This window comes from Saccostrea echinata, unplaced genomic scaffold (genome assembly GCF_033153115.1).
Source record: "Saccostrea echinata isolate AGI-Se365-2 ecotype Australia unplaced genomic scaffold, CSIRO_AGI_Sech_v1 ptg000034l, whole genome shotgun sequence".
NCBI lineage: Eukaryota > Metazoa > Mollusca > Bivalvia > Ostreida > Ostreidae > Saccostrea > Saccostrea echinata.
Genome location: NW_026889783.1, coordinates 5,499,564 through 5,518,944, shown reverse-complemented (window position 1 = coordinate 5,518,944; position 19,381 = coordinate 5,499,564). Strand labels below are relative to the sequence as shown.

Here is a 19,381-nt window from a genome sequence, read left to right as displayed (position 1 = left end):
CTAGAATAATAAGCAGTGTTAAAAGTAGAACTTTGGTTTAAATAATAGTAACAGTGATCATTACACTGCTATATTCTTATTCACTTAAATACTTTTAATGTTTTAGTGTATGCCAAACACTGGAGGACCTACCTTGCTTGCATCATTTGATATTTTCAGTGGCAGCATACTTTTTACAGTACAATTAAGGTGGCGGGAACAATGTCTAGGCTTTGTAAAATCGAACATGAAGTCAAGGGATCTTTTTGTTATTTTTCGATTAAATAGTTCCTTTTTGACAACATCTATACCGTTCCACAATTCTCTAAATCCACCTATCTCTGTAACTGCCAGTATCGTTAACCTAAAAAAGTATAAATACATATGTAGATAAAAATGATATGTTTTACGACAAACTGATGTCCTTATTGATAACTCTGTATTAAGCTTACTTGTCACCGTCTTCGATGATCCTGTCGAATTGACCGTACGAAATATTACACTTCAGCAGCTCGTTATATGGTGAGGTATCATTGTAGGTTCCAGGGCATGGCAATGTTGTATTCAGACTTATGTCTATTGTCCCACCTATACAATTACACAGAAGACCACATACGAAGTAAAAGGCGATAGAAAAGAAGAGGGGAGTAAATCATGTATGAATTCACAATCAGAAACAAGCATTACATTGATACGTTCCTTTTGCCAAATTTTCAAGAGACATCATGAAGCCATACGTCTCTTTAAAGTAGCACCTGTATTTTTATCACCTTAAATACCTGGTATAAAATTGCTTTTACAAAATTAATCCAAATAACCAAGGGAAGTTTGCAAATTAATTATTCTATTGTGATTTCCTATATACATGTACATGTATTTCAATGTCAAAATTAGGGCTGGGAAGATACAACTTTTTCTATATCGATACGTATCTCGATATTTGAGTCACGATACGATATGTATCACGATATGTTGAATTGGTTAAAATCTTTATTTTGTATTGAAATGAACAAAACATTTTTTTTTCACAAATAAGAATAATTTATTCAAAGAAGTTGTTTATCTGTTGTTAAACTAAATTATTTTACACAAGTGGTGTTAATTATTATGTATCTCATATTAATATTTATATTTAGCATTTTTATTTTATATATTAAACCCAACATGTTAAGTAAACAAAGTAAACTTAAATCAAAATTTTTTTTGGCGATATTTCGATATTTCTTCATACGTATCGATATGCATATCGTCCTCAAACAGAATCGATATCTCGATATATCGTCCCAGCCCTTGTAAAAATTGATCCCTTATTTTGAAGCCCAAACTACCTACGGGGCAATTATTTAAACAATTAAGGATCTACACTATGTCAGAAAGCTTTAACGTAAGTTTAATCTTTTATGGTGACTGTATTCAAGCTCAAACGTCCATTAAACAATACAAATAGGAGCAGAGCAAACACGGACCTCCAAAACATCAGAGGTGGGATCAGGTGCCGTGTAGGAGTGAGCACCCCCTGCCGACCGGTCACACCCGCCGTGTGCTCCTTGTCATGATCGGGAAATAACGGAAAAAAACGTCGACAATTCAGTGTGTAAATAAGGATCTAACAATTAGTATGAAAAACGTCAGTCAGCTTTTGACAAGGTCATTGTATCAACCATAGAACTTACAAAATGACGACTTTAAACGAGACTGCTGATATTCTTGTTTCATCAACTTGTTTGTCAATAATTTACCTCGTTTTAGAAATTGTTCATAGGACATGCTCTTGCGTATCGAATCAATTGAGAGATGTAAACCCGGTATACAGGTGGTGAAGGTATACTGATGCATAAGTAAGGGAAATTGACGATTAAAAAGTTAAAGTAATCACGTTTATCATAAAACTTTGTTGTTAGATTACCATTAACGTCTTTTTCAAGTAAAATATCCAAATATGAAACAGATGTGTCAGACTCTGTGGTATCTTTTGTCTCTACCTCACTGGGATATATCGTATCGACATAAGAATGGAAATAACCATTATTAATTGTTAATTTTCTTCTATTCAAGTATAAGATTTTGGACAAATTCTGCTTCATATGAATACAAAAAAAGGTCTGCTAATAACGGGGCACAAAAATTGGTACCCATGGGAATTCCAATAGATTGTTGGAAGACCTGGTCTCCAAAAACCACATAGATATTGTCAATCGGAAACTCAAGCATCTTTTTAATGTCAACTTCAGAGTACTTGTGTGTACAATCAGAATGTATTTTAACAAAATAATTTTGCAAATGACCAATGACAAGGTAAGTAAATTTACGAGTTCCATTTTTATTGAAAAAGCAGCTGTCAATGATATCAAAAAGCCTGGACTTTAATTTATCGTGGGGAATGGTTGTGTATGAAGTTGAAAAGTTTTTAAGCTGTTGATTTTGGTAAAATCTTGTGATTTCAAATTTTCCAAAAGTTCCTTGGAATTTTTAAGTATCCACATCTGATTTACAGCACTTCTCGAATATATTGTTGCACAGTACTCTTGAAGTTTCTCCTTCACTACTGTTAATATCTTAGTGAGGAGTAAAGAAAGAGGCTTGGTTGAACATTTACTGGAACCCGCTATGTATCTTTGTTTGTAAGGATTTTTATGACGTTTCGGAAGCCAATATAGATATGATATTTCAAATATGGCTCAGTCGTTTCTAAGAAGTTTATTTAAAAACCCCAACCTATTTATGTCTTTTCGTTATTATTTCCCCTTGTAAGAAAGATTTGCTATTCATTAAAATAATGTTGAATTCCCTTTGTCCAAGGATGCTTTGTGCCGACTTAAATTAAAATTGGCCCAGTGGTTATTGAGAAGAATTAAAAAATATGTAAAGTTTACATACGGATAGAGGGACTGACAAACGGAAGACGGTTGATCAGAAAAGCTCATCTGAGCTTATAGCTCAGGTGAACTAAAATGGTAAAATGTGATTATTTTGTTATTCAATTTCTTTTCATGTTGAATGTATTTTGATGAAGAATTCGTACAAGATAGATACACTATTCTCTCCACTATTTTTCCCTTTTCAAACCTTTCCAAAATGTTTTAGTCCATTCATCAACTTCATTAATCACCATTGCATAAGGATAAGTAGTAATCTTTATGAACATATTGGTATTAAAAACTGTGAAAGTTATTATTAAAGTTATTGAATTGATTTGCATATCCCTTTAAATTGGAATAATTACCACCAGCTCGGCCTATTTTGTTAAGTACAACATTTACAGATGCTGATACAATTCCTATTCCATAATTGCTAATGTAAGATGGCGGATAAGGTATGTCTGGATTAAAAAGAGCTTCAAAGTAAATCTCGAAGTAGTTATAGAGCGCCCGGTCCACCCATAGAGACTGGAACGAGGAGAAGCCGTCTGCTTTGAACTCGTATAAAAGTTGATTATCTGATCTCTTAACCATCATCAATTTCATGTTCAGACTGGTAAATTTTGTATATTTGGAAGCATCAACTGTAAGATAAATACGCATTTAAGAAACATGAATAGGATGATTAAGGAAAACTATGAAATTCAGACAGGGTCATGAAGTTCACTATCGCATCATCGCACCATCGAGGTTTGGGTCCATAGTGCGATGACGATATAATGCGATGACAATGAAGCGATAGTGCGATGACGATGGTGCGATGGCACGATGACGCGATGGTGCTATAGTGATGACACGATGGTGCGATGACGATGTCGCGATAGTACTATGACGATGAAGATGTTCACCATCGCTCCATCGAGCTATCGCAGCATATTCATAGCATTGTCGCGCCATTGCATCATCCTCATCGCGCCATCGACCCTTTATTCAATGTTCGATGGTGCGATAGTAATCTACGTGGCCCTATCAGGATTCCAAAGAAAACCTCAGTTACAAAGAGACAATTTGAAGGACAAAAAGTGATTGCCACTTACGATGAAGACATGAGTCTCCACTGAAGCCTTCGATACATGAACAAGAATTATTATTGCAGGTGCCCGGAAAACATGGTTTTAAGTGGGAACATGTAACTGCTGGAAAAGAGATCAATAGCATCTCTTTTGCAAGTATTCATAATATTTCAATACTATTTAATTTGAACAATGTAGACTTATGGAATTAAAACTTAAGATTTTCAATTTGCTAAGAAAAATTAAGGGTTTATAGCTATACGTTTTAATATCATACTATTGATAATAGACAGTATAAAATTTCAAGACAATTCTGATAATAGAATTATTTTTAGAAAATAACAAAATGTAAAATACAACTAGTTATAATTGTAACGGGGACCGTTACAGATGTTCCCCAAACGCTCCCCAACTCCCTTTTGGTGTCTTATTTCCTGTAAGCTTCATTAAATAAGGCAATAAAGTATATTGGTCATTTTTTGCACTTCACGCGCGCGCACGTGCATGCATGTGCAGGATGACCATGTCATCCCGTCTATACTATATAAGCATCTTTATATTCTCAGTATCAAAACATTTCATCAAAAAATATATAAGTTCCGGCTAAATCAAGCATATTGGTCATCTTAGCATTGCGCGCACGCGCACCTGCATGCATGTTCCTAATGACCATGCCATTTTGTGTACACTTATAATATGTCTGTTTATTCTAAGTATCAAAGCTTTTCATAAAAAAATATAAAAGTTACGGCTATATTAAGTATATTGGTCATTTAACACATTGCACGCGCGCGCATGTGCATGATGGCCAAATCATCTTGTCTACACTTTTAATATATCTATATATTCTTAATATCAAAGCTTTTCATCAAAAAATATAAAAATTACGGCTATATTAATTATATTAGTCATATAACACATTGCACGCGCGCGCACGTGCATGCATATGCATGCATGTGCATGATGACCATGTCATCTTGTCTACTCTTTCTATATATATATAAATTTTTTGAGTATCAAAGCATTTCATCAAAAAGTATAAAAGTTACGACTATATCAAGTAAAATGGTCATTTTACGCTTTGCGCGTGCGCGCACGCGCATGCATGTACATGTTGACCATGTCATCTTGTTCACACTTTTAATATATCCTTATATTCTGAGTATCAAAGCATTTCATCAAAAAATATAAAAGTTACAGCTATATCAAGAATATTGGTCATTTTACGCATTGCACGCGCACGCACGTGCATGCACGTGCGCGCAAAATAACCTTTGTTCCGCAAATCTACATAACATGCCTATTAACCCTAAAAAGGTTTTAACTCAATTGGATGAGCAGTTTCCGAGAACACTCGCGGACAAAAAAGTACCGGAGAAGAAATAAGTATAAAAAAGAATAATAATAACTAGTATTAATTGTAACGGGGACCGTTACAGATGTTCCCCAAACGCTCCCCAACTTCCTTTTGGTGTCTTATTCCCTGTAAGCTTCATTAAATAAGGCAATCAAGTATATTGGGGTTTTTTTACGCATTACACACGCGCGCACAGGCATGCATGTACAAAATGACCATGTCAACTTGTCTACACTTTTAATACATCTTTATATTCAAATTTCATTAAAAGAAAAAAAAATTCGGCTATATGAAGTATATCTGTCATTTTACGCATTGCATGCGCGCGCACGTGCATGCATGTCCACGATGACCGTGTCATCTCGTCAACACTATAAATATATCTACATATTTCGGGTATCAATCCATTTCATCAAAAAGTATAAAAGTTACAGCTATATCAAGTATATTGGTCATTTTAGCATTGCATGCGCGCGCACGTGCATGCCTATGCATGTTGACAATGTCGTCTTGTCTACATTTATAATATGTCTATATATTCTGAGTATCAAAGCATAACATCAATAAATGTAAAAGTTATGGCTATATCAAGTATATTGGTGATTTTACTCATTGCACGCGCACGCACGTGCATGCAAATGCATGCATGTGCGCGCTGATCATGTCATCTCGTCTACACTTCTAATATATACTTATATTCTGAGTTTCAAAGCAATTCATCTAAAAATATACAAGTTAAGGTATGTCACTCGTGAAATTTGTTATATCAAGGATTTTTTGAGAAGTATATTTTGGATAAGTACTCATATAGTATGACTCAAAATCGCAGAGAAAATGAGGGGTCAGTGTGCATCTAACTGAGCTACGGTACAATTAAGTTGACTTTTTGCACTTAAATTGTAACTCTTTGGTTAATCACTTTAACCGTTATCATATTTTATCAGATGTAACCATGACAATAAACATAATCTTATTTTACGTAAAACAGTTTGAATAATATTTATCATTGAACAAATCATGCAAATTAATGCGCGTAAATTATTGTGTGACCTTTTTGCACTAAAAAAGTCTCATATTTGGGGTATTAAAAATCTAAATAGGCAATAGAATATTTTCTTGTATCAAACTTTTTACGACTTAAGTGCTGATTGGTCAAAAGTATCGAGAAGTTTAAAATAATGAAAGAAAAAGTTGGGGTCAGTGATGTAAATTTTGAAATATTGGTCAAAATATGCGATTTTCTGGCAAAAAACTGTGTAAATTTTATCTCGATTTCCTTAATATACCTTCATTTCTTGGCAAAGTTTGTTGAGCGAAGGTGTAAATTTTGTTATAAAAATATAAATTGAGACCTATATTTAATATTCTAGGCATATCATAACGGAAAATATTATCTGAGTAAAAGTATGTGAGGCTAAAGTTCCAAGATATTAAATTTAATAAATGTGTAGATTTGCAGAATTTTCTGCTAAATATCCTTCCACCACAAGAAATAGTCCCTTATAAATCTTGCTTCTTTATGAATTTTTGAGCAGTTTTTTAATTGAATGTTGAACATTTTACATTGTTTAATTTAAATATGTTATGAAGATTTAATTGTAATTAATAGTTTTTAAGTAAGAGGTTCTGACTGAAATTTTCTAAAAGGCTGACGAGTGACATACCTTAAGTCTATATCATTCGTATAGGTTATTTCAATCATTGCGCATGCGCACACGTGCATGAATGTGCATTTTGACCATGTCGTCTTGTCTACACTATTAATATATCCTGATATCCTGAGTATCAAAGCATTTCATCAAAAGAGTTGAAAGTTATGGCTATATCAAGTATATTTGTCATTTTACTCATTGCACGCGCACGCGCGTGCACACATGTGCATGCATGTGTGCGCTGATCAAGTCTTCTTGTCTACACTTCTAATATATATTTATATTCTGAGTGTCAAAGCAATTCATCAAAAAATGTACAAGTTAAGTCTATATCAATTGTATTGGTTATTTTAATCAATGCGCATGCGCGCACGTGCATGCATGTGCATTCTGACCATGTCATCTTGTCTACACTATTAATATATTCTTATATTCTGAGTATCAAAGTATTTCATCAAAAGATATAAAAGTTATGGCAATATCAAGTATATTGGTCATTTTACTCATTGCACGCGCACGCACGTGCATGCACGTGCGTGCAAAATGACCTTCGTTCCGCAAATCTACATTACATTCCTATTAACCCTAAAAAGGTTTCAACTCAATCGGATGTATAGTTTCGGAGATCACTCACGGACAAAAAATTACCCAGGAAGAAAAATAATAATAACTAGACTCTTGTTGCCATGGCAACAAAAAAGTCTTCCGTTCTTCTAAATCTGTAAGAATTTGCTTTTTTCTGTGTAAAAACCATACATATCATATTTACTGTGAAAGAAAAAAATAACTGGAAAAAAAGTCCTTTCAGTACTTAAGGTACTTTGATTTTCATGATCAATCTTGTATAATACATTTGGCACCTATGAGAGATATACGTATATCATTAGCAATTTAAAAAAAAATGTTTGCAATCATTTCTAAGACAAACAAACAGACGAACGAACACCGTACTATCATAAACTTCACTGTGTGTATGTTTTGGCATAATTGTGATGGTGTTATAAAAAAATATAATGAATTAAGTTAGTATCACATTAAACGTAAAGTCACTGAGTTTTGTAAAGTTATAATATCAAGATTTGACAACATACCTATAAGACAGATTATTCAATTACAGTAATTCTTCAGCAATCGATTGATTGATTGATTGATTATACGTATCTTGTTTAACGTCCCTCTCCAGAATTTTTCACTCACATGGAGACGCCACCACTCGCCGGTGGAGACTGTAAATTTTTGTCCTATACTTTGGCATTTATCGCAATTGAGCAGTGGGGAATCTTTTTTATGCCAGCATCTTCTGCGACAAGGGACCTCGATTTATACGATCTCATCCAAAGGACCGGTCTCCACGTCCCACAGTCGAAGTTCATAATACCGAGATATTTTATTTTTTATCTTATTCTATTTTTTTCACAAGTTTGTTGCAGCAGATTTATTTAAAGATCATACTTCAAGATCATTTCGAACTCAGGCTACTTAATTGCAGTGCATACAGCATCAAGTGATTTTGATTGACAGGTCAACACACGTGCACTCCGTGTGCACTTCGTGTGATACTTTTTAAGCAGAAAAATATACAGGATGTGACCATGACTGACTATGAAATCAGAAAACATCTAATAAAGAATGGGTGTGACCGATAAAGAACTAATTTTTGGTCTGGATCGGGATTAAGAGGGAATCTCTCCTCTCTCTCTCTCTCTCAGACATGTAAATTGAACATTTCATAATTATAAAATATGAAATTCTGTATACATGTAAATGGTAATGTTATTCACATGTTCCAGATTTAAATCTAAAACGAATATATAATTCAAATTCAAGACGGGGGGGGGGGGCTTCAAAGGAATTAGATAATTTTATGAATTACAAGGAAAAGTACGGACGTCAGTTGCATGTACATGATTATATATCATTGCATAAAATTGTGTTCATTCAGATATACTTATCCCACATATCAACAGACTTGTACAATTTTTTTATCATGTTTTTTTTTTCAAAAGAAACATATAGCGTACCATTATTTCACACACTCTTTAACTCTTTCAGTATTTCACAAAAATCCAAGAGTCGCCTTTTCACATCTTTTATAATTCCTTGGGTATATAGAGTATAGATCATGTGTCATAAATAATTTAACCTTTTATCAAATATATATGTAATAACCAAATCTAATCTATAGATTGATTTTCTTTCTTTTCAGTGACAGATATCAATTTATTTATAAAGGCTTTAAAACAGTACTGTATTACAATTTTCTATCGCTTAATTCCTTTTTTGAGTGTATGTAATATTTTTTAATATCGAAAGTAAAACTCGGAAATCGGGATAATTTCGCATTCAGATCATAGAGAATAATAAATCGTCTGCATTATAGAAGGCTTATAACTATCGTATTCTGAACTTAATATACGAAATAGATAAAACTGCATGCTTGTCCATCACTATAAATGTATATTCAGTGCTTATAATATATTTACTTGAATTAGCTACCTAGCATATATATATTAATTTTTTTTTAGATATATTCATGTGTAAATTAACTAACTGTCAATACAGACTTACACTACACATCAACTTCAAACTTTACATGCACTGGAAGCGGTAACCAACGTCCTCTTAAATTTTGAAGAGTGAATATAAAACGTTTAAATATTTTGATATGGAGAGTGTATATGTCTCTGACGTCATCGATACTATTTCCGCCTTTATCTCGAAAGTTCTATTCTCACTTACAAGTCAGAGTTATCTTTCTTTGCCCATTGTCTACACACTAGGTAAATAGGGGAAATGACGGTACCGAAAATCTGCAAAATGTGGAATCTGATTTCAAAACAAATTATATATTTAGTATTTGTAGAATAACCTCTGTTATACATAATAATATCTTGAAAAAATATTAAAAAACAAAAAAGTTGAAAATTGACCAAACACAAGTTCACTTCCGGTTCGGACAGGAAGTACCGGAAACACACGAAAACAACTTCGAAACAAAGAGAATGTCATGATCTAATACTCCTGTAAATTTCACATCTTTACCTCAAACCGTTTCCGAGAAAAATTCCGGACAAAAGTCCATTTAAAAATTGGAGATTCGGCCGTAACTTCGGACCGGAAGTGAATTTTTCAAAAAACGGAATTTTATATAAACTTCATATATCAGCCTACTATCATGTGAAAAATTGTGAAAATCTATCCAACCATCTCTGAGTAATCGCGCTCACAAAATTTGGGAGGAATAATAATAATAATAATAATAATAACTAGACTCTTGTTGCCATGGCAACAAAAAAGTCTTCCGTTCTAAATCTGTAAGAATTTGCTTTTTTCGGTGTAAAAAACATACATATCATATTTACTGTGAAAGAAAAAAATAACTGGAAAAAAGTCCTTTCAGTACTTAAGGTACTTTGATTTTCATGATCAATCTTGTATACTGCGTTTGGCACCTATAAAAGATATACGAATATCACAGAGCAAGGATAATTAGCAATTAAAAAAAAAAATGTTTTCAATCATTTCTAAGACAAATAAACAGACGAACAAACACCCTACTATCATAAACTTCACTGTGTATACGTTCTGGCATAATTGTGATGGTGTTATAAAATAAATATAATGAATTAAGTTAGTATCACATTAAACGTAAAGTCACTGAGCTTTGTAAAGTTATAATATCAAGATTTGAGAGCATACCTATAAGAAAGATTATTCAGTTACAGTAATTATTCAGCAATCGATTGATTGATTGATCATATGTTGTTTAACGTCCCTCTCGAGAATTTTTCACACACATGGAGACGCCACTACTCGCCGGTGGAGATTTAAAATTTTTGTCCTATACTTTTGCACTTTTCGCCATTGAGCAGTGAGGAATCTTTTTTGTGCCAGCACCTTCTGCGACACAGGACCTCGATTTATGCGATCTCAAAGGACCGGTCTCCACGTCCCACAATCGAAGTTCATAATACCAAGATGTTTTATTTTTTATTTTATTTTATATTTTCACAAGTTTGTTGCATCAGATTTACTTAAAGATCATACTTCAAGATCATTTCGAACTCAGGCTACTTTATTGCACTGCATGGAGCGTCAAGTGATTTTGATTGACAGGTCAACACAAGTGCACTTCGTGCGATACTTTTTAAGCAGAAAAATATACAGGATGTGACCATGACTGACTGTGAAATCAGAAAACATTTAATAAAGAATGGGTGTGACTGATATAGAAATATATTTGGGTCTATGTAAATGGATAGGAGGATCGGGATTAAGAGGGAATCTCTCTCTCTCTCTCTTTCTCTCTCTCTCTCACACACACACACACAGACATGTAAATTGAACATTTCAGTATCAAAATGACAAATGTACCATTATAGAATATGAAATTCTGTACACATGACATGTAAATGGTAATTATAACCACGTTCCAGATTTAAATCTAAAACGAATATATAATTCAAATGCCTAGCTGCACGAACGTCTCCAAATATTAATCAAGACCGGGGGTGGGGGGTGGGGGTGGGGTCAAAGGAATTAGATAGTTTTATTTTTTATGAATTATAAGGAAAAGTAGGGACGTCAGTTGCATGTATATAATTATATATCATTGCATAAAATTGTGCTCATTCAGGTATACTTATCCCACATATCAACAGACCTGTGCAATTTTTTTTATCATGTTTTTTTTTTTCAAAAGAAACATATAGCGTAGCATTATTTCACACAGAATTGCGTTTTCACATATTTTTTTTTTAACTCTTTGAGTATTTCACAAGAATCCAAGAATCGCCTTTTCACATCTTTTATAACTCCTTGGGTATATAGAGTATAGATCATGTGTCATAAATAATTAAACTTTTTATCAAATATACATGTAATAAACAAATCTAATCTATAAATTGATTTTCTTTCTTTTAAGAGGCAGATATCAATTTATTTCCAAAGGCTTTAAAACATTACTGTATTACGATTTTCTATCGCTCAGTTCCTTTTCGAGTGTATGTAATATTTTTTAATATTGAAAATAATACTCGGAAATCGGGATAAATTCGCATTCAAATAATAGAGAATAATAAAATCGTCTGATTATAGGAGGCTTAGTAACTATCTTATAAATATTCTGAACTTACTACTATACCAGATAAATAAAACTGCATGCCTGTCCATCACTATAAATGTATATTCAGTGCTTATAATATATTTACTTGAATTAGCTACCTAGCATATATAGTATTTTTTTTTTTTAGAAATATACATGTGTAAATCAATTAACTGTCAATACAGACTTACACTACACTGGTAACTTTAAACTATACATGCACTGGAAGCGGTAACTAACGTACTCTTACATTTAGAAGAGTGAATATGGAACGTCTAAATATGTTGATATGGAGAGTGTATATGTTTCTAACGTCATCGATACTATTTCCGCCTTTATCTCGAAAGTTTATTTCTCACTTACAAGTCAGAGTTATCTTTCTTTGCCCACTAGGTAAATAGGGAAAATGACGGTACCGAAAATCTACAAAATGTGGAATCTGATTTCAAAACGAATTATATATCTAGTATTTGTAGAATAACCTCTGTTATACATAATAATATCTTGAAAAAATATTAAAAAACAAAAAAGTTAAAAATTTACCGAAACACAAATTTACTTCCGGTTCGGACAGGAAGTACCGGAAACACACGAAAACAACTTCGAAACAAAGAGAATGTCATGATCTAATACTCCTGTAAATTTCACATCTTTACCTCAAACCGTTTCCGAGAAAAACGCCGGACAAAAGTCCATTTTAAAATTTAAAATTCGGCCCTAACGTCGGACCGGAAGTGAATTTTTCAAAAAACGGAATTTTATATAAACTTCATATATCAGCCTACTATCATGTGAAAAATTGTGAAAATCTATCTAACCATCTCTGAGTAATCGCGCTCACAAAATTTGGGAGGAATAATAATAATAATAATAATAATAAAAAGAAACAATACAATCACTATAAGTCTTCCGTTGTGAACGGAAGACTTAATAATAAAAAGAAACAATACAATCACTATAAGTCTTCCGTTGTGAACGGAAGACTTAACTAGACTCTTGTTGCCATGGCAACAAAAAGGTCTTCCGTTCCTATATGATACCGTTTGCATTGTTTTTTTATGTAGAAAAACGTGTACAGTATGTAATAATTAAGTTGTAAAGAATCTAAAATTTGTCCTTTCGGTACTTGCAGTTCATTGATTTTTACTGCAAAAATGAATGTATTTGTTGTCCTTTTATATGAAATTGTATGCATGTTTTTATTCATTAGTAGAAGCGAATTAAACTGTTTTTAAATTTAAAAGTTAAATTGGGGGGGGGGGGGGTCTAGAAAACAACCTGTCAGTTCTTACAGTACTTTGATTTTCACTACTAAAATGAAAGTATCCACCGTCCTCATATATAAACATAATAAATTATAAAACATGTAGTGTGGAATTGAATTTTGCATTTAGAGAAGCATCTATATGTAAGTCAAAGTAAAAAAACAATACTTAATATCTTTTCAGTCCTTACGGTACTTTGATTTTTATTGGCTAATGAAAATAGCTTCCATAGGTAACTTATTGTATGCATTGATTTTTATGTATAGAAAAACATGCCTGTTTATACTACACTGTAGTTAGAAAAAAATTGGGTATCTAAAACAGTCCTCTCAGTACTTCAGGTACTTTGATATTTACTGCAATTAAATGTAGTCTTCATTCTTATATATGATACTGTATGTATTGATTTTTGTAAGCAGAAAAACATGTAAACATAACCTTCATGTAAGATAAAGTAAGAAATGCCCTTTCAGTACTTTCAGTACTTTGATTTTTTAAACCAAAACGAAAGTAGCTGAAATCTACAAAACGTGTGATCTGATTTCAAAACAAATCATATATTTGGCACTTATGGACCTATCTCTATTAGACCTAAAAATATCTTGAAAATATATTTAAAAACAAAAAAGTCGAAAATTGACTGAAACACAAATTCACTTCCGGTTCGGACAGGAAGTTCAAAACACAAACGAAAATCACGTAGAAACAAAGATAATGTCATGATCTATTATTCGTGTAAGTTTCACATCTTTACCTCAAACTGCTTTTGAGAAAAACACCGGACAAAAGTACATTTTAAAATTTGAAATTCGGTCATAACTTCGGACCGGAAGTGAATTTTTCAAAAAACGGAATTTTATATAAACTTCACATATCAACTTATTATCCTGTAAAAAATTGTGAAAATCTATCGAAACATCTCTGAGTAATCGCGCTCACAAAATTTGGAAGGAATAATAATAATAATAATAAAAAGAAACAATACAATCACTATAGGTCTTCCGTTGTGAACGGAAGACCTAATAATAATAATAATAAGAAACAGAGTAAAAACAATATGTTCCCAAACTTCGTTTGGGGAACATAATAATAATAATAATAAGAAACAGAGTAAAAACAACATGTTCCCAAACTCCGTTTGGGGAACATAAAAAGGAAAAGAGAGAGGAGGGTGATAACCTTCTTCACAGTTAGCTCCACCCACTATCTCTAGACAAGAACATTTGTTAGGCGCCACGCAAGTCCCTCCATTCTGGCAAGGGGTGGGGCAAATTGCTAATAAAATGAACATTGCATTTTAATATTAGATGAACTATAAAGGATATTTAAGGGAATATGAATAAAACTACTACACAATAATGATTGTATAACAACATTTACGTGTCTCGCAGTTAGTGCCGCTGTAACCCTGGCAACATTCCTCAACAAGAGTATAAGACACTTTTTGTCTATATCCCGTTTGCTGACTGATAGAGATAGAAAGAAAATATATTAACATCAGATTGATACCCTAAATATGGAAAGAAATACTAGAAAAAAATTAACAATCAGGAATTTACATTAAAGGTCGTTTAATAAATAATTCTGCGTTCTGACAATGTGATTTTAGTTGAAAATATGGTTGATGTATTTTGGAAAATAGAAAACTCTCACCAGTTTCGTACGGAAGCCGGTAGGTGCCAGGTAGAAAAATATTTTATCTGGCGGCCGCCAAATAAGTTTCTGGCGGCCGCCAGATAAAAAGATCTGGCGGCCGCCAGATAAGTTATCTGGCGGCCGCCAGATAATTATTTGGCGGCCGTCAGATAAGTTATCTGGCGGCCGCCAGATCTTTTTATCTGGCGGCCGCCAGAAAATTATTTGGCGGCCGCCAGATAAAATATTTTTTCTACCTGGCACCAACCGGCTTCCGTAGTTTCGATATATACAAAGAGATATATTTTTATACATTACATTATTACATTACATTAAAAGTTGCTGAGCTAACATTTCATGAATATTTGTCATCGAAAGACCTCAGACTCGGTAACCATAAAATAACATAATGTCTAACAACTGATATGAAGCATGTCTGTCAAAATATGGCCAAACGATAAGTTGTATATAGACTCGAATTCTGTGAACGGTGAACTATTTTTTTTTTGTTTTGAAATACAGTAAAACACGCTTATAGCGAACACGCTTATAATAAATTGTCGCTTACAGCGAAGCTAGTGATTTTCATTCCCCATGACTTTTAACTATATTGTTATAGTAATGGATATAACGAATTACGTCTATTACGAATCAAAATCATCTGTCCATGGCACTTCGTTATAAGCTTGTTTTACTATATACGAAAAGTTCAAGTGAAACGTTGAAGGTAAAGAACATGATAAATCTCATGGATATTTCAAACAATACAAATTGTGAAAAGGCAAAAACATGGACTCCTGGAATCAACACTAGAATTTGGATCAAAGTAAACATCTCCCGTTGACTAGTCACACCCTCCTTGATTCCTGTATGTTGGTCAGCTAAACAGTGTATTCCGTAGTTAAAATCAATAATAAAAACAATGTTATAACAATTCTATCAAACATGTCAAAACACGATCCTACAGAAATTTGTATTTGCAAACGAGGTCATTATAGCTAGAAATTCAAAATGCTGACTTTAAAGTCATATTTGGAGTATTTTTTAAAAGTTCAGACGAACTAAAATTAAAAGGATCTTTCTATTTGTTTTGTTATTTTATATAAAGATAAGATTTTCCTGTAAATTGCACAATTTAAATCAATCACGTTTCAAAAATATTAGAAATTTAAAACAATAACCGATTTATTTACCGACTCCGCATTTAATTACAGACACGGTTTAAAATCAATTTAACTATGGAAACATGAGATTATTCAAGTTCAAAATCAGTGAAAATTTTGATTTTAACATAAATAGCATATATCATGTTTATTTACACTCAATCTCGTATTTTTATTTTTAGCTCAAATACGGCATATATAACTTTTTAAGGTATCCGACCCATAATAGCCTCGGACTCAGTGAATCTGAATGTATAACAGATATATATTGGCTGAATACTCAGTATATGTGGACATAATCTTCATGTTTTAGTATCAATATGTAAGAGCGGAATGCGTCCTAATTTTTGACCTTGTCCTGTCCTTGAAGAGTTATTCCCCTTTGCTTTTAATCAATAAAAAATCAATTCTAAAAAAATCTATCCGGTAAAACTTTTGTTTTCAATCGCTTTTCTATTCTTTATAATTAAATATATCTTTCCACCACAGCATTTTTTGATATTCTTAGTATTTAAAATTTTATTTTCAAAAATTTGCTTGTCCCCATAGACATCAATACAATCTTCATTAATTAATTACTGCTTAGGTAATTATATTTTTGAAAATTTCTCTTGGTAAATCCTTTACTACTCTAAAATGCTTTGAATCAATATCAGAGTATTCAATACAGGATGGATATTTAAGGTAAGAAAACTAGGTCCTAATATGGGTCGGATACTTTAAATGAGATTGGAGAAAGGCCTATAAAATTAAACTCATAGTTGAACTTTGGTATCTCGAATACCATTGATATGTCAAAGTCAATTTGAAGTCCCAACCGCTTATTCCTTAAGTATTTTATCTAGGACATCTCGAATCATCGGATATGTCGAAGTATTTCCTCGGTCCCTTCGAGTTCGAGTTAACGAGGTTTGACTGTATTTGTCTACAGACTGCCCCAGTTTAAAAACTTATTGTACTCGGAGCATATGGGAGACATAAACACCAAATGCAGAAGAAGGTGGAATGTTACAGCTGACGATGGAAAATCTGAAGTCGCACCGTTCATCATATAGTTAGTTGTTAGTCGGCTATTAACGTTTATAGGTTATGGCCAACTAAAGTCAACTGTAACTAAAGTTATGCTATTGATAAAACCGTCGTATATTTACAAGCAACGTATTTCACTTGATTTATTTTCATTATTCGATGCGGTAAAGTTTGTTTTCATGAAATGTTTTTTTTTTATATCTCAGTAATCTATTTCTCACCACCACCACCCTACAGTTCTGGCACAGTACTCCTCTTGACGAAAGATCGCCAGCTGCTTCGTGCATTTCTTCCTACAAATAAATAATGGAATAAATCTTCCATACTTAAAACTTTCTGTTTTGTCGATTGAATTGCTTGCTGATTGATGTTGCATGTAAAAAAAAAAAAAAAAAAAGAAAAGATAAATAAAAATGTTCAACCTTCAAATATTATATTCAGGCACGTAGTGTCGGGGGGGGGGGGGGGGGAGGGGGGAGGAGGGGGTTGAAAATATTTATTGAAAGGTAGCCCCCCTTCCCATCCCCACTTTTTGTTGCAGTATACAATGTATTAAAATAAGTTATTGATGAAATCAAATTGAAAATCAAAATAATATAACCATTGTATATTTACAAGCAACGTATTTCACTTCAATTATTTTCCGTTTATCATTTTTCAATGCGGTAAAGTTTTTTAATGAACTGTTTCTGTATTATTCATAGGCTCTACGTACATTCTTATACGAGATCTAAAAGTAATGTCACAACTGATATAAAATCTTTAACAAAAATTTTCAACAAAACTTTATATATTTATACCTCAATCTATCTTGATCTAAAAATTCATTCAGATAAACACAATACTAAAAAAAATATTAAATTAAACACAACGTTGGATCTCGTCTATCGCCGCACGAAAAGAATGTATCGACGTCGTTATGACGTTTCAAGATTCAAGATTTACGCAAAAAGGAATGAAGTTAGATATAATATTTGGACAAAGGTCAAATGATTTTAATAGTACAACTCAAACATGACTGTTTAAAACAAAACAGTAGTAACGATTATTAAAACATAGCACGTGAGAGAATTAAAAGATATGCGGATGAACTGACACTGAGTGCCGAAAAGTATACGCCCTAACGACGTCGGTAACATTATTGCAGTGCGGCGATAGACAAAACACAATGGGGTTTTTATCTTAATATTTTTTTTTTTAAAAATTATTTTATATAATTGAATGAAATTTTAAGGCAAAATATAAAACATGTAGATAGGGGGTATTAATATGTTAAAGTTTGCTGATAACATTTAATTATTAAATATTTTATATCAGTTGTGACATGTATTACTTCTGGATCAACCCTCGTATGTTGCATGGATATTAAAGGGCAGAGGTTTCCAGAAGTTATCTTAATCATCTGGTTCTAATCCTGACCTAATCACCTATCATAGTATCAAGGTAAGTTTAGAACATGCTCTTCATAAATACTCGTATATGTTATATGAAATGTAAAGTTGTATACTAATAAGCTTCCATCTCCCCTCACGTGCTAGTCGGCAGGTGATGTATATTTGCGTAATAATTCGAATAGATAAACACAATTGCAAATTTAACAATAGTTCCCAAAACCATCTATAAATAACAAATTGTTCACATGTTACTTATAAGGAACTAGGGGTCCTATTTCCTACCAAACATTAACCTTAAATAATGATAATTTATGCTCTTTTTCTCCAACGCATTTCTAGAGGAAGTTTTTTTTTTAAAAATAAAACTTAAAATACATACCACTGATCGAGAAACACCACTGCTAGGGAAAGTACAAAATGTTTTCCCATAACTTTTTTTCTTTGCCATTTTTTTTCTCTAGAATGACGTCAATTTTAATCTTTTTTGTAACTTAGAGAAAGTGCTTGTGACAAATTTTCTTCCTTCAATCGCTATTGGGGGTATATCATAGCAAAGAATTTCTTTGAACCACACCACAAAAGGACGAAAGATAACCGATCAAAAATATTTTATGCCACATTTAAAAATAAACATACAATGGTGATTTCGAAATACTGAATTGTTTATTCTTTACAGGGTGTCAACATGTGTACATTTATCACATATTTTGGTCTGAAGCATGATTTTTTTTGTATTCAGCAAAAATAAAACTTTCTCTTTTTCTTCAAATCAGGACACCTTAATTCTAGTTTGTATATATATTATTCAAATCAAACTGTGAGTTAATACTAAAATGCGTTAATTTTGTGTATGAAATATGGAGATAACGAAC

The 19,381-nt window shown here is 32.6% G+C and overlaps 1 protein-coding gene across 1 annotated transcript in view; it reads right to left on the bottom strand.

Annotated features, from left to right (window-relative positions):
* Positions 1-17,439, bottom strand: part of LOC133199715 (uncharacterized) — a 37,595-nt gene extending 20,156 nt beyond the window's left edge. Inside the window, exons 1-7 of the mRNA XM_061335584.1 lie at positions 17,351-17,439; positions 14,669-14,754; positions 14,468-14,563; positions 3,935-4,033; positions 3,203-3,481; positions 432-567; positions 133-343 (exon numbers count right to left, since the gene is read on the bottom strand). Of these exons, the coding sequence (XP_061191568.1) occupies positions 133-343; positions 432-567; positions 3,203-3,481; positions 3,935-4,033; positions 14,468-14,563; positions 14,669-14,754; positions 17,351-17,439 (996 nt within the window). The remainder of the gene's footprint in view (positions 1-132; positions 344-431; positions 568-3,202; positions 3,482-3,934; positions 4,034-14,467; positions 14,564-14,668; positions 14,755-17,350) is intronic.
* Between the last annotated feature and the right edge of the window lie 1,942 nt (positions 17,440-19,381).